The 16,338-nt window shown below is 40.5% G+C and overlaps 1 protein-coding gene across 2 annotated transcripts in view; it reads right to left on the bottom strand.

Annotated features, from left to right (window-relative positions):
• Positions 1 to 16,338, bottom strand: part of LOC136251457 (integrator complex subunit 1-like) — a 32,907-nt gene that overhangs the window by 6,411 nt on the left and 10,158 nt on the right. For both annotated transcript variants that reach the window (XM_066043908.1, XM_066043907.1), the window contains exons 15-36: positions 15,294 to 15,451; positions 10,006 to 10,197; positions 9,793 to 9,853; positions 9,654 to 9,744; positions 8,673 to 8,803; positions 8,313 to 8,442; positions 7,775 to 7,975; positions 6,225 to 6,374; positions 5,591 to 5,719; positions 4,562 to 4,657; positions 4,162 to 4,290; positions 3,949 to 4,060; positions 3,741 to 3,896; positions 3,624 to 3,696; positions 3,505 to 3,575; positions 3,003 to 3,104; positions 2,812 to 2,948; positions 2,694 to 2,765; positions 2,568 to 2,645; positions 2,429 to 2,515; positions 2,197 to 2,287; positions 808 to 891 (exon numbers count right to left, since the gene is read on the bottom strand). In XM_066043908.1, coding sequence (XP_065899980.1) covers positions 808 to 891; positions 2,197 to 2,287; positions 2,429 to 2,515; positions 2,568 to 2,645; positions 2,694 to 2,765; positions 2,812 to 2,948; positions 3,003 to 3,104; positions 3,505 to 3,575; positions 3,624 to 3,696; positions 3,741 to 3,896; positions 3,949 to 4,060; positions 4,162 to 4,290; positions 4,562 to 4,657; positions 5,591 to 5,719; positions 6,225 to 6,374; positions 7,775 to 7,975; positions 8,313 to 8,442; positions 8,673 to 8,803; positions 9,654 to 9,744; positions 9,793 to 9,853; positions 10,006 to 10,197; positions 15,294 to 15,451 — 2,531 coding nt within the window. The remainder of the gene's footprint in view (positions 1 to 807; positions 892 to 2,196; positions 2,288 to 2,428; positions 2,516 to 2,567; positions 2,646 to 2,693; positions 2,766 to 2,811; positions 2,949 to 3,002; positions 3,105 to 3,504; positions 3,576 to 3,623; positions 3,697 to 3,740; positions 3,897 to 3,948; positions 4,061 to 4,161; positions 4,291 to 4,561; positions 4,658 to 5,590; positions 5,720 to 6,224; positions 6,375 to 7,774; positions 7,976 to 8,312; positions 8,443 to 8,672; positions 8,804 to 9,653; positions 9,745 to 9,792; positions 9,854 to 10,005; positions 10,198 to 15,293; positions 15,452 to 16,338) is intronic.

The raw sequence follows: 16,338 nt of genomic DNA, 5'->3' as shown, positions 1-16,338 counted from the left end.
TACTCTAATAGAACAGTCAAATTTGGCATTCGGATAACTGAGGTCCGGACCACTGTACTAAATTGTCCATACTTCTTGTGAATAAAATAAGGTTTGTTTGGTTTTTTTTTTTTTTGGGGGGGGGAGTGGGGGGTTGGAAATGAATGCCCCCTGAACTTTAAGTTTGACTAAAAGTGCCTCAAAATTCAATTTTGTGATAGCTATTTCAAATAAATTTCTCAACAGTCCACCATTTGGCTAGTTCTAAATCACCTCCACATTAATTTTGATATATGTAAAATCTTACAATTGCTAATTTCTAAAGTTTTCTCTTTTTACACAGAAATATTTGCTCCAGATTCTCTTTTGATATCTAGATTTAGAAAATTTTCCTGGGGGGGGGGATGCCCAGCTAGAGCATGCTACATATGTTGGTGTGCTTTGTGCACTGATGAGACCTTAACTACCCCTGACTGCATCAACCTAACCAGATTACTAAAGAATTCATTTATCCTTGCTATCTCTTTGTTTCCCCTCCACTGGCACTTTACCGCATATACCTCCTCTTGCCTGTATTTCTAATATAAATACTGTAAAGAGTGTTCCCAATATTATCAGTATCAACACCAGACAGTACCACATATGGATACACATTTACACAATAAGTCACTCAAGACTATAGCCAGAAAATAATAGCAGATGAGGTGCACACAAGGATAGTGTGACTGCTCTATTAGAGTATTTCTGTACTACTACAAGCTACGTGTCCTGGTAGTGTCAAGTTCCCGGCTACACATGACCAACCTCCACTGCTGAAGGTTAGGTTACCTGAGGAAGATGTTGAACTGACTGAGCTCCTGTCCCTACCCAACTCTCGTTGACATGACTCTAGTGTGTTGCTAAGTGACGATCCTACAACATGTAACAACAAATATGTCATATGACACATACCACACACACGTGATGACATGCCTCAAGACAAAACCTTACTAGTGTACATTATGGAAAGGTGCCTTCCCACTGCACACACACACACACACAGTAATCAGATTAGAATTGAAAATAGTTTTAATTGCAAGCATAGGCGGTGGAGATGGGGGGGCATGGCCCCCCTACTTTTATGGGACACTGTTTGTAAGAAAAGATCGAGATACTCTAATAGAGCAGTCAGGATCTGGATACCCTAATAGAGCAGTCACAGTATTCAGAGAAGCAGTGTAGCAAGTTACTTAGCTACGTATGTGTAAGGAAATATAATTGGTAGAGAGCAGCTATTGTCAGCAGGCTGTGACCTTTTTTTTTTTGGTCTTCAACTTACAGCTGGCCTGGCCCCCTCACTCTTTGGCCTGCTCCACCGCCCCTGATTGCAAGTTTCAGCAAAACAGTAATTTGCCAACATGCACATTATTATTGACAAACCACACTACCACACACCTCCACTAACTCCGACACAAAAACTGACAGTAATAGACACACACACACACGCGTGTGAGTGCTACACACACGCGCGTGTGAGTGCTACACACACACGCTACATACACGCACACGCACACACACTACACATACACGCACACACACTACACATACACGCACACACACTACACACACACACACACACACTACACATACACGCACACACACTACACATACACACACACACACTACACACACACACACACGCACACACACTACACATACACGCACACACACTACACACACACACACACACACACACACACACACACACACACTACACATACACGCACACACACTACACACACACACACACACACACTACACATACACGCACACACACTACACATACACACACACACACACGCACACACACTACACATACACACTACACACACACACACACACACACACTACACATACACGCACACACACTACACATACACGCACACACACACACACACACACACACACACACACACACACACACACACACACACACACACACACTACACATACACACTACACACACACACACACTACACATACACGCACACACACACACTACACATACACGCACACACACACACTACACATACACGCACACACACACACACGCGCTACACACACACACACATGCTACACACACAAGCACGCTACACGCACACACATGCTACACGCACACACACGTTACACGCACACACACAACACACACACACACACACACAGACAGACATAGGATACCTCTTCCTTTAGAATACTCCCACACAAGCCTCATAGTTATACACAACTTGTTGATACAATCCTTCTGATATCTGCTACTGTTATCGTTCTTCTGTATAGCAGAGATATAAACAATAATCAAGTGGTTACATGTACCAGTTCAATCTGATAGCCAGCATAATAAGACACCACCTAACATAAGCTCTACTTATCCCAAAACAACAAGACACCACCTTACATAAGCACCACATACCAGTATAGTGGACAGTTGCCTGAAAAGCTTCTTAGCGAAACAACTTTTGTGCAGTCCTTCAACAAACATGGCACTGGTAGATGCAAGCTGTGAGGTCATGCGACATCACATGAGGTCATGTGATCTCACAAAAATTCACCTGATGCAGACAGGAGACAAGATTGTGAATTTGTGCAGTGATCTTATCATCTTGAGTGATTGTGGCCCGTGTGAGAAACTAAATGGTTTCCATGGTTACAATAGTGACATCATAATGCCAGCTCACCTGATGTAGTTGAAGTTGTATATGACGTGCTTGTGTTTGATTGGCTAGATCTCTGTTGCCCACCCCAAAGACCTAACAACACATTTAACAACAGTTACTAAGGCAACTACTAGTTCACCAGTAGCAGGGTATCTTGTAGCTTTTCTTTACTGAGGTTTAGGATATGAGTGAATGACTTTTTCTGATTGGCTGTAGTGATCTCCATGGATACAGGGCTCTTTGGCTCATTGATGAGTTGTGAGATGGTTGGCATGGCTACAATAATTATGTGTGGGAATGTGAAGGGGGTGTAGCATGGGTGTGTCTCACCAGGTATGGCCATCTTACACATCTCATGAAGATGTTCCCGAAATATCACTCCATTCTTGGCTCCTCTCAACTGTTGAACTTCAACCAACTGAATAGTGTAAGCTACAATACACAAGATACTGTATTAGATACATGAAACGATTGACCATTTAAGTGCCTAGTAGTATAATTCTGGGTAGGGGACCAGCTTTCAGCTTTGATTCCCTAAATTTATGATCTTTGTTGTAAGAGTTACTCTAATGTATGATATATAGTCAATGGATGAAATGACCTCCAAGAGCTGTGGAAGAAGCCTGTAGAAAGAACATCCCTACATGTGCTTTGCAAACTATACAAGTTCCAGCTGTAACCATTAAGTGGCCACTGACACTGACTGTTGGGTGAAACAACTTCAGTAGTATCAAACACACTAATGATATAAGATTACTATCCCACATCAAATACGGAAATACCTTGACTCCCAGACTAATTGAAAAGTACCTCCAGGACACTTCCCACTTACCAGGATCCTTCACTTGACTCTGTACCAGTTCTGGTACATCAGTGATAGCATCTAGTTTGTCCAACGCTATCCTACCATGACAACTATGGATCACATTATCTCACATGATTCACGCTTACTCTACACTTGACAATGGAACACCAAACGTCTCAATGGTCGTCAATAGCAACTGGAGAGTAGGTGTCATCAATGCTATATAAAGAAAATAATAAGATGACAAAGAATCTCGTATGTACCAAATTCTGCAAGTTTTATATTTGATGATTTAATCATCTTCATTTTGATGGTATCTGATAGCAACAGGTCACGCCCTTCACTGTCATTGTGGTGAATTTTTGGGGGAGGGGCATCACTAGGCAACCAGTGGTCAAGTAACTTGTTGTACGTTTCTTCTACAGTAATTCAAATTATTATGAAATACAGCAAATAATTACAGTTAATTACCAGTGACTGTTGCCACAGACAACAGGAAATAGGTTGCTAGTATGACACTCTCTGACATCACAACGCTGCCATTTGAGCCAATCACTACAAAGTCTCCTTTAGCCTCACCCACCTAAAACAGTCACATAACAATATACATCACAATAATAACAGTAAATAAGTGTTGTTAAAGTGTGAAGTTGACAATAGATTAGCTAATTATATAATAATCACCTCATCATGGTTGATATCACACAATGACCTCACTAAGAACATCTTCACTATGCAGCAGTACACATCAGGTAGGGATAATAGTCCGGTGATCACACTGGGACTGCGTGTTAACATCATCACTGATAGCTCCTGCAAGAAAGGGGGAGGGGCTAGAACGAGGGGGTGGAGCTCATTATTATTGATAGATACAGTCATAAGTGAACAGGTCTCTACTCTCTAATAGTTTGGCATTTGCTCTATAACAATGACAATAATTTTGTTCTAGTTTTTACAAGATTACTTTGAACAGTTTCACTACATTTAGTATGTTGTCTGGATGTTAACAAGGTTCAATGGCAAGGGGTGTGGCTGACAGATCACATGTAACCATGATTATGTAGCTCAAGGGTGTGTGGCTGACCTCAACAACATCTTGCAGGTATGCAGCAGATGAGTGCTCCTCCAGGAACATGATATAACAACCCAACAACGTGACATCTGACTCCACTCTAATAGCCTACAGGCAACAACAAACATGATGTGTAAACTATCAGTAAAACCTCTAACATTCTGATTAAAGTATTGAATAAATGATTTCAGTGACATCAAACTATTGATCTCCAGTTATTGAAACATCAGGCAGTGTGTCCCCAGGTGTTTCCCCGGGTGTTTCCCGGATGATATACTATAGCCAATACCTCATTACCCAAATGTAAAAATGTTCAATTTGTTGCAAGCGTATGTTCTATTAATAGGCACCCAATCAAACTCACTCATCTTAATACAAAAATAACAATCTATCGGTCACCATTTCAAAAGGAGCCCACTCATCCCAACACAATGGTATGGTGCAAGATCTTGTTCCTTGATGTCCTACACCTTGTTCCTTAATGTCCTACACCTTGTTCCTTGATGTCCTACACCTTGTTCCTTGATGTCCTACACCTTGTTCCTTGATGTCCTACACCTTGTTCCTTAATGTCCTACACCTTGTTCCTTAATGTCCTACACCTTGTTCCTTGATGTCCTACACCTTGTTCCTTAATGTCCTACACCTTGTTCCTTAATGTCCTACACCTTGTTCCTTGATGTCCTACACCTTGTTCCTTAATGTCCTACACTTTGTTCCTTAATGTCCTACACCTTGTTCCTTAATGTCCTACAGTGAGTATGTAATTTACTAGTGCTAGATCTGAATAGAGTTATAAGGCTGTAAAATATCCCATATATTTCCTACTAATTCCATACTACGTAATTCATATATTTCTTGATATTTCCTACTAATTCAGGTGCCCACATGAATACTAACTGCCAGTTTGGCTGATGTTTCCAGTAAATTTTAGTAGTTTGTATGATTTCTGTTAGGAGTTAATTGTGTCAGTTCTGTTGTTGTAAACATGTGGACATGAACTGACCACACCCCTCTCTCTATCATGACATCATATCGAACCTCTCTGATGTGTTGTAGAAGGTGTGGCTTCATTGCTGCAAAATGGGGTAGTTGTGGAATAGCTTGAAGCAGCCATGCCTCTTGAGCAGGTTTGCAGTCTGCATCTCCATCAAACAGCTCCCCTAAGGCCTAATAAAACAAATGAACAATGTGTTGGATGGTAATGATACATACAACCATCACAACTATTGTGCATCAAATTTAAAACAGCTAGCTATTAACTAAACAGCTGATGTCATTAGAACTGGCATATTTCAATTGTTAAGCTAATACGGATAATTGCAATATTGTTTGAGGGAAACTACACCAGTAAAGATACCTGATGTACAAAGTAGTTCACTGGACAAGTCTCCATCACAACACTCTGGATAACACTCTGGATAACACTCTGGATAACACTCTGGATAACACTCTGGATAACACTCTGGATAACACTCTGGATAACACGATAACACTAGGAAGTCTTTGGCCCATTTTACTACAATCAAAAGGTTTTCTCTTTTAAAGGCAGAATTATTTGAGTTATAATTTTGTCCTTATCATTGAGGTTATTTGTAGTGTCCTTAATTTGGAGAGTTTGTTAAGAGAAATTGTAACGTATACAGAACATAGTCAGACAGACAGACAGACAGACCTTTATGGCCATCCTCCGAGGCTGCAGGTGGGAATTAGTCAACTTCTGCATCAGGTGACCCAGTACTGCAGTACATGATGTTACCTCAGCCCTAACCCCCAACACAAGTTCCTTCAGTCGATCCAACAACTGCTGGTGACGCTGCTGAAACTAAACCACACCAACGCACACAAAATACAGATGTTTAACATTACAATAGAAATTACATGTGTGTGAATTATACATTGAAAGTGATATGATTGGTCAAAATCGCTGTCTCTTGACTTCTGTCGTAATATCATTGTTGCGCAAGGGCTATCATCACCCATTACATTACTATATATACAAGAAGTTGATTTTTGACAAAATGACAAGAAAACAAAGTCCCTTGTTAACAGCTACATAACATATGGGACACTAGATGTATCATCAAACAACTCATTCCAATAATATTATATAATCCCCTCACAATAAATTAGCTCGTAGAAGGTTTCCTCTTTCAAGATGAAATACAGACTTGTGGGTTTCACCTCAGTGAGTCAATGATGTACCTGACTGTTCTATTAGAGTATTTTTATAATGGATGTATGTTCTAAAATAAATTGGATCAAGTTCTGTTTCTATGCTTCCCTTACGAGTCTCGTACAGTTGGATCACATGATCATACGTGACCCAGTCTGAGAAAACTGGTCTTATCGCCCATGTCAGCAGATTCGATTTTTCACCCAGGACACAAAGCTACATGAATAAACTATCTAATTCCACAATCAAAATCAGCTAGACTTGAGTGGTCTGGTTTTGCTAGCTGCTTTTCCCAAGCCCACTGGCGATCCGTATGTGCGTTGTGGGGCCTTAATGGAGCTCTGGTCAGCCTTGGGGATGACTGCATGTGGCTGTACAGCTCTGTGGTGTTGAATAAGTACCTCTGCTGTGAATTTCTTTTCATTTTAGCCAATTTTGATACCTCAATGGCCCAAAACTTGGCCTAATTCGTCCCTACGTCTTCCTTTTCAATTTTTGAACACCATCTTGCCCGCCTTCCAGGCCCCCCCACCTCCCATCCATTTTGCAGTTCGCCTGATACAGTAAACCTCAATTTAAAAACTGTCTAAAATGGCGGGAAACTTAGTTGTTGGCTACTTGCACAGTGGATGCTGTGGAAGGTAAGGAATTGGTGTAAAACGTGTGAAAATTTGGTACACATAGCTTCAATCGTTGGCGAGCTACAACACACTAAATACTTAAAACCGGCATTTCTCAATACTTTTAAATAGGCGATAAGCCCGGTTTTCCCAGGCTGGGTCACATTATATTTATCAATTTATTTATTTATCCAAATTGGAAGGGGCGACACCAAAAGGCATGTATACATAACACATTATCAAGGTGTCCTGATTATCAAGGTGTCCTGATTATCAAGGTGTCCTGATTATCAAGGTGTCCTGATTATCAAGGTGTCCTGATTATCAAGGTGTCCTGATTTTCCAAGTCAGTTTATGTACTAAGGGATACTTTGGGACCTTAACTAAGTGTCTGGATTACATAGATGTCCTCAAGTGTTCAAATCATACCTTTTCATTGGTGGTTTTCTTCCTCTTGTAGTGCATACGATGTGCTGCCTGTTGCTCGGTGTTTTCATCGGGATCACGTGATCCATCACTATGACACTGGATCATAAAAAGCTCACAGAGACAAGGAACAGGTAGCATCTCCAGTGAACTGGTGTTGTTCTCAATGAGATCTGATAGCCATTTCATTGCTTCTGTTGTCCCCTGTGAGATATACAAGAAATGGCAACAGTGTGGACATCTAGTTATATACAACAAGACTTTCATTAATAAGGTCACTGCGTAATAAGACCACATGTCTAAACCAGCCGACTTAGCCAACTTGTAAAGTACCTAATGTAGCCACCTATATAGAACAGGCTTCACTGTGCTATGGTTGCCACCTTGGTGCCAAATTTCTGGCAGGTGGCAGGTGGATTAGGTTCAAATAACTGGCTGCTGCCTGACCAAACAGGCTCTAAAACTCCATAATTATAAGCCAGATTTTCTCTAGAAAAAAAACACTTTCTTTTCTGTAACAGGACTTGTTTACAAGTCTCACCTGACGATCAATCACTTCCAGTAAGAAGTCAGGTAATCTACACTGACATAACAACTGACCAAGCTTGAGGCTCCGATTGGCTGATTTGACCAGTTCTATGACTGGAGGGGGGGTGGGTCTGGCTGGACCTCTGTAGTGACAACATAAGACGTCATTGGTGACACAGAATGACATAATACACACCAGGGGTCACAGTGACACATACAACACACATACTAGCGGTCACAGTGACATAGCACACACTAGGGGTCACAGTGACACAACACACATCAGGGGTCACAGTGACGCAACACAACATACTTGGGGTCACAGTGACACAACACAATACACTAGGGGTCACAGTGACACAACACAACATACTTTGGGTCACACAGGGTGACCTGGTTCAACAAATGACTACTGGATTCAGTTATTGTAGGAGCATTAGCTGATGAAGCAGCTGCCAAATGTCCCTCATATTCTAATATTTGCTCCTTCTCCATCCGAGCAAGCTGCAGTACATTGATGACATTAACTTGACATTATTAAGAAGTGAGGGAGAGTGTGTCACACATTCACTAAACACACTATAAACACTATAGTAGCCTGTTCTTAGGGATTGACCTTATCACCAGTTCTGTATCACCAGGAGAGATGTTAATTTGATTAAAGGTGAACTTAATACAGTGTGTTAGTAGGGGACAGTGTGTTTGTAGAGGTTATACTGGGGACAGTGTGTTTGTACAGGTTATACTGGGGACAGTGTGTTTGTACAGGTTATACTGGGGACAGTGTGTTTGTACAGGCTATACTGGGGACAGTGTGTTTGTACAGGTTATACTGGGGACAGTGTGTTTGTACAGGCTATACTGGGGACAGTGTGTTTGTACAGGTTATACTGGGGACAGTGTGTTTGTACAGGTTATACTGGGGACAGTGTGTTTGTACAGGTTATACTGGGGACAGTGTGTTTGTACAGGTTATACTGGGGACAGTGTGTTTGTACAGGTTATACTGGGGACAGTTAGATACTCAAACTCTTGGTTGTAATATGCACATTCTGGTACGTTCTACTAGAGTATTGAACATTGGAGCAGATCTCGGTATCCCAAAACAGCATAAAGGAATATAATTAGAGTACCCTAATAGAGCAGTCAATTTGGCATTTAATTGTGAAAACACTGCAATGGGCAAATCAAATGTTCTTATGACAACGTAAGTAATGGTTCTAGTTCAGTAGTAGTGTTGTCATCTTCATCACTTGGTAACAAGCTAGGAAAGCTAAGTGTTGTTAAAATAACTAAGGGGAGGGAGTACTCTATAGGATATGATACCACATGATACATCCTATTTAGTGCACACCTGTAGTTCCCGCATCATGGCATCCTCAGCCGTTTCCATGGTATCATCTTCAGTGTTCATCAATGTCATGGTTGGTGGGTAGACATAGGTGCTATGTACGGGTGGGCACTAATTGCAATAAGTTACCATGCCAACTAACCCAGTCATGATCATCTCCATTAGCCCACACAAAGTAGGGTACTTCTCCCAGCAACGGGCACCTGCAGAGGGGATTTTATTAACTTGATGATATAACACTACTGCTAATACAGTTAAGGGTGTAGACAAGCTACCGTTCAACAAGAAATTTTGATAGTATAAAAAGTTGATGAATATCATACAATAAGCACCAATCATATTAAACACCCCTTACCGACAGTGCTGGGGTTGAATGAAGCAATGACCAGTAGAAGGAGCCATCCCTTCCAGTAGAGTTTAGAGATGGCTAGGTTAGGGGGAGTATAGCCAGCAGGTAGAGCAATATTGTCGGGAGCATGATAGAGACAGACATCAAATATTGCATCAATCAACTCCAACCTCTTGATGGATGGCAGTCTTGGCAGGTCTGAAGATAGAACACATGTACAGCAGCTTCAATAATTATTTCAAGGGGAGTATAAAAGGGATACCATTTTTCACAACCGGAGCAGTACACTTGCTACCACTTCAACTACCAATATTTTGAGGGGCAAATTTTTTGAGGTTGAGCAATATTGCTAAAAATATTTTTTTTACTGATTTGTAAATACTCCCAAAATGTATGACATCTAAATATTTTAAGGATAAAATTTTCGCTGGTAACCCCAAAACCATGAAATCAGCAAAAATTTTCCCCTTTGAAATATTTAGGCTATACGGTACTTACTTCCTCTACAATATAGCCTGTTCAGTTAGTGAGTATTCTAGTTTAACTGTGGCAGCTTCAAGTTATCCAAACAAAGTCATACAGTTACAAGGGGGATATCATTGTTATTACAAGAGACCAAGACAGAGCCAAGGTCAAGTACATATAACAACATACAAGTATACAGGATATAACTACCAGTGTGAGACTACCAGTGTGAGACTACCAGTGTGAGACTACCAGTGTGAGACTACCAGTGTGAGACTACCAGTGTGAGACTACCAGTGTGAGACGGATATAAGTTCCTGCTTGAGTTCTTGTTAGTGTGTGCACAAGATTTTGTCTGAATTCTTTAGAAATTTAACTTTGTAGCTACAACGGAGACACATTTACTATATACAGACTACTGGTTGATAGGCATGTCCGTTTAATAAACCTCTCAAAAAATTAACACATAGTTGCTAAGCACATGCACCTAATAAAGAACCTCATCACGAGTGTTTATGCATGACACCCGGTGTCTGTTAACTATAGTTTATGGATTCGAATTCTTTTGGGGTAGTGTGATATGCAGTCACCACCTATATGGAGTCTAGTTTCTGTGGAAATACTTTGTGCAGAGAATAAATTCCACACAACAAAAGCTTTTTTGGCAAGCATGGTGAATTATTATTGGCCATGTACACTATCAACAATGATTAAAGACTAGAAACATGTATGCACTTAATATATCTGACCATCTCAGGAAAAACCTGACTTGTTTGCACAACCTCCGAATTTTTTCCCTGCAGTATCTAAGGAATGGACCACCAACTTCTGTTGTGAGTAGTTTTGGAATTATAACGTTAGACAGTAGGCAGAGCAAGACAATCGATTGGTACAGCGACTATACTGAAAAATAAATTACAGGCGCTTACATTCACAGCCATAACTTCCATTAGCATCAGTATACAATGTTGGGATTTGGCTTATGATGTTCACCACGGATTAGCAAATCAATCAAGGTATAGTGTTAGCCTTGTAGTCACTTACGCATATGAGTATGAAGGTGGTTTATTTGAAGAAATGACGATGATCTTGTTTACATTTACCGCATCATAAACAAATGCATACTGTTAGGGCTACAGAAACAAAACAAAGATTTTCGAAATCTCCATGAGCAGGTGAATAAGATGGTGCATGTTTTTAATTGATTTGAGTCTTCCTTCTCCGAGTAATGGCCTGACAAAAACTTGCATACTTTTTCTTTGTAGCATGCATAATTTTACGATTTAAAAAAATTGTTTTTCTCAATATGCACGCTTGTGTGAACAAGTAGGGTTTTTGCTGACGGTCACATATACCTGTACGTGCACTTATCAACCAGACTCTATGGTACAGTGATGGATGATTTTACAAAGCAGCAGTGTCTAGGTGATTTGTCTTTGTGTGGAGTTGGTGAAGTGGTATCACATGTGGCATACAAGGGTAAAAAAACTGGCAAGCAGCAAGGATTACTCTGAGGTAGAACGATAGAGTCAGAAGTTATTGGGTTTTCACCGTATAAACTTGTAAGACTTGCAAAGATCTGCACAGTTCTTGCAAGAAAGAACCTTACAATTTCACAAGAAATTTGCACAGAAAAATGTTCTATTTCTTGCATAGCAGTGGTGCTTGCAAGAAATCTTGTACAAATTCTTACAAGTAAGGATCTTGCTAAACAAGAATATTGCCTTGAAAACACATCTTTTCTTGCAAGAAAGTTGGAAACTTTGCAAGATATTTTCCTGAGAACGCTGGGACTGATGGCCAGACCAAAATTCCAACACAGACTATTTTGTATCAAACAGTAAATATACTGTTTAATTAGGGATCGCCCTAATACCGAATGATGCCCACTAAAATACCACCTCTAAAAACAATATCATAAGTGGCAAAAGGTACATTTACACACCTCAAATATAAAACAAAACCCTATACATGAACCAATACTAAATTTCTCTTAAATCTCAACCCTCCCTGACCACAGTCACAAGGCTAGAGGTTAATACACAGCGTCACCACAACTCTCAAACTCACCAGTGGCACGTGCCTTTTGGGACTTCAATGGTCTGCCCTCTTTTCCTTGCCATTCTTTTAATCTTCAATCATGCTAGTCACCATCTTCTTCATGAAAAGAAACTGGATTAAGGTATTACCAACACCTTCCGTATTTAGATGCTACAAATTATTTAAAGCGCTCGCGCTGTTTCATGTTCTGGTAGACACTGTATCTACATGACAGGACCTGAGCTGGACCAATAACAATCGAGGGACACACTCCTTAATGATTTAGCTGCACTCATAAGGATTGATACATCTCTTATTGGTAGCATTGCAAAATAACAAGACATGAAAACACCATGCCTCTTAAACATCACTTATATGCAAGGACCACTTGAGATAGTATAATAAAGCAGTCACCCTAATACAACAGTCACCCTAATACAACAGTCACCCTAATACAACAGTCACGTTCAATATTGTAAGATATAGAACAGTCACGCATGTATATCATAGCCAAAAATATTAAAATTATTATTTTAAAAAATTGCAGTACGGATAAAAGCTAAAGATGAATGATTACAATATAGCTACCCTGTGGGAAAGAGATAAACAATATCATTAGCGGTTGCTATAATGTCACGAACTGGGAACTGGATCATAACTAACTCAGCAGAGCTACTTTGTCTAGCTGCATGGTAGTGATCACCCAGTGTGACACTTTGACACTCTGAATAAAGCTCAGTCATTTGAATGCTTATGTCATTGTCTGATAACACTGGGGTTCACTGACAACACTGGGGTCCACTGATAACACTGGGGTTCACTGATAACACTGGGGTTCACTGATAACACTGGGGTACACTGATAACACTGGGGTTCACTGATAACACTGGGGTACACTGATAACACTGGGGTTCACTGATAACACTGGGGTTCACTGATAACACTGGGGTTCACTGATAACACTGGGGTTCACTGATAACACTGGGGTTCACTGATAACACTGGGGTACACTGATAACACTGGGTCACTGATAACACTGGGGCTCACTGATAACACTGGGGTTCACTGATAACACTGGGGTTCACTGATAACACTGGGGTACACTGATAACACTGGGGTTCACTGATAACACTGGGGTTCACTGATAACACTGGGGTTCACTGATAACACTGGGGTTCACTGATAACACTGGGGTTCACTGATAACACTGGGTTCACTGATAACACTGGGGCTCACTGATAACACTGGGGCTCACTGATAACACTGGGGTTCACTGATAACACTGGGGTTCACTGATAACACTGGGGTTCACTGATAACACTGGGGTTCACTGATAACACTGGGGTTCACTGATAACACTGGGGTTCACTGATAACACTGGGGTTCACTGATAACACTGGGGTACACTGATAACACTGGGGTTCACTGATAACACTGGGGTACACTGATAACACTGGGGTTCACTGATAACACTGGGGTTCACTGATAACACTCGGGTTCACTGATAACACTGGGGTTCACTGATAACACTGGGGTTCACTGATAACACTGGGGTTCACTGATAACACTGGGGTTCACTGATAACACTGGGGTACACTGATAACACTGGGGTTCACTGATAACACTGGGGTTCACTGATAACACTGGGGTTCACTGATAACACTGGGGTTCACTGATAACACTGGGGTTCACTGATAACACTGGGGTTCACTGATAACACTGGGGCTCACTGATAACACTGGGGTTCACTGATAACACTGGGGCTCACTGATAACACTGGGGTTCACTGATAACACTGGGGTTCACTGATAACACTGGGGTTCACTGATAACAGTGGGGTTCACTGATAACACTGGGGTACACTGATAACACTGGGGTACACTGATAACACTGGGGTTCACTCAGTGAGATAAAGTATAAAAGTTGAAATTAAAAAGGAGAAGACATCTGCTGAAATGACAATATGCTTAATACCAACAGGTGCAGTTAATACAATTGTACAAACTCAATACAAAATACCTACCATATACCATATAGAAGCCCCGGGCACTTACTTTCTATTTGACCCGGGTGAGTCCAGCGTTTATTTGGACCAAGGTATTCATTTCTTAATTTCTGGTACCAGTGTACCATGGAATCAACAAGAATGGTAGGTGCTAGCAGAAGTACTTACGAAATTGATAGCGTAGTTCGAGGCCATCACGTGTACAAAACTACAGTATATGGGTTCTTTACTGGGAAACATTGGAAGTAGAGCAGGAAGATGACAATGACCATGATGAATACCCTGTAGCCAGCTGAGGATACATTGTTGGGCACGTTAACATAATAAGTTTGTTTTCATTTCTTATGTCACAACAGCATCTCGTGTAGAATCATTGGCCACAGAAGGAAGGAGTGGGCTTGCGTATTCATCAGTTCTACTAAGAACGTTAAGAAGCTCTGTAGCTTGCTCAATAAATTTTTCAAAAGTCAAATTAGTTAGATACAATAACTAGTACATTAATTTGTGTAGTATTATAAACACATACCCGGTATTTATTACCAGGCATTTATTTCAGTACACAGTTTTAGCACCCTGGTGTTCAAACGGGCTCAAGCGTTAACTATAGCAGTGCCTGGCTTTTATTTGAGCCCATGTGAGCCCGGCTTTAATACGGGTATATATGGTACACACCAGTAGAGCTGCATGACAATTAAGTGGTATTTATTGTGTTGGTTGCAAATCTTGCAAAAGAAGCTCTTGTACTTAAGCATAAATTGATTACTGGACATACACACATACATACCGCTAGAGTGAGCATTGGCTGCCCTAGCAACCAGTTTATCAGCAATATCCATGGCATCAAAAGGTGATAGCGGTAACTCCTTAGTGAGGCCAATTATCAGGACACGCATCAATGAGTCCTCTTGCAGACATGACTCCCTCATCAGCTGTAGCAGCTGACTACAATGAAGCACAATAAAATACCACAATCACTAGTTATACCACAATCACTAGTTATACCACAATCACTAGTTGTACCACAATCACTAGTTATACCACAATCACTAGTTATACCACAATCACTAGTTATGCCACAATCACTAGTTATACCACAATCACTAGTTATACCACAATCACTAGTTGTACCACAATCACTAGTTATACCACAATCACTAGTTATACCACAATCACTAGTTATACCACAATCACTAGTTATACCACAATCACTAGTTATACCACAATCACTAGTTATACCACAATCACTAGTTATGCCACAATCACTAGTTATGCCACAATCACTAGTTATACCACAATCACTAGTTATACCACAATCACTAGTTATACCACAATCACTAGTTATACCACAATCACTAGTTATACCACAATCACTAGTTATACCACAATCACTAGTTATACCACAATCACTAGTTATACCACAATCACTAGTTATACCACAATCACTAGTTATACCACAATCACTAGTAATACCACAATCACTAGTAATACCACAATCACTAGTTATACCACAATCACTAGTTATACCACAATCACTAGTTGTACCACAATCACTAGTTATACCACAATCACTAGTTGTACCACAATCACTAGTTATACCACAATCACTAGTTATACCACAATCACTAGTTATACCACAATCACTAGTTATACCACAATCACTAGTTATACCACAATCACTAGTTATACCGCAATCACTAGTTGTACCACAATCACTAATAATACCACAATCACTAGTAATACCACAATCACTAGTAATACCACAATCACTAGTAATACCACAATCACTAGTAATACCACAATCACTAGTTATACCACAATCACTAGTTATA

Source organism: Dysidea avara, chromosome 3 (genome assembly GCF_963678975.1).
Source record: "Dysidea avara chromosome 3, odDysAvar1.4, whole genome shotgun sequence".
NCBI lineage: Eukaryota > Metazoa > Porifera > Demospongiae > Dictyoceratida > Dysideidae > Dysidea > Dysidea avara.
Note: the sequence above shows the minus strand (reverse complement) of the source record. Positions and strands in the feature narration are given on the sequence as shown.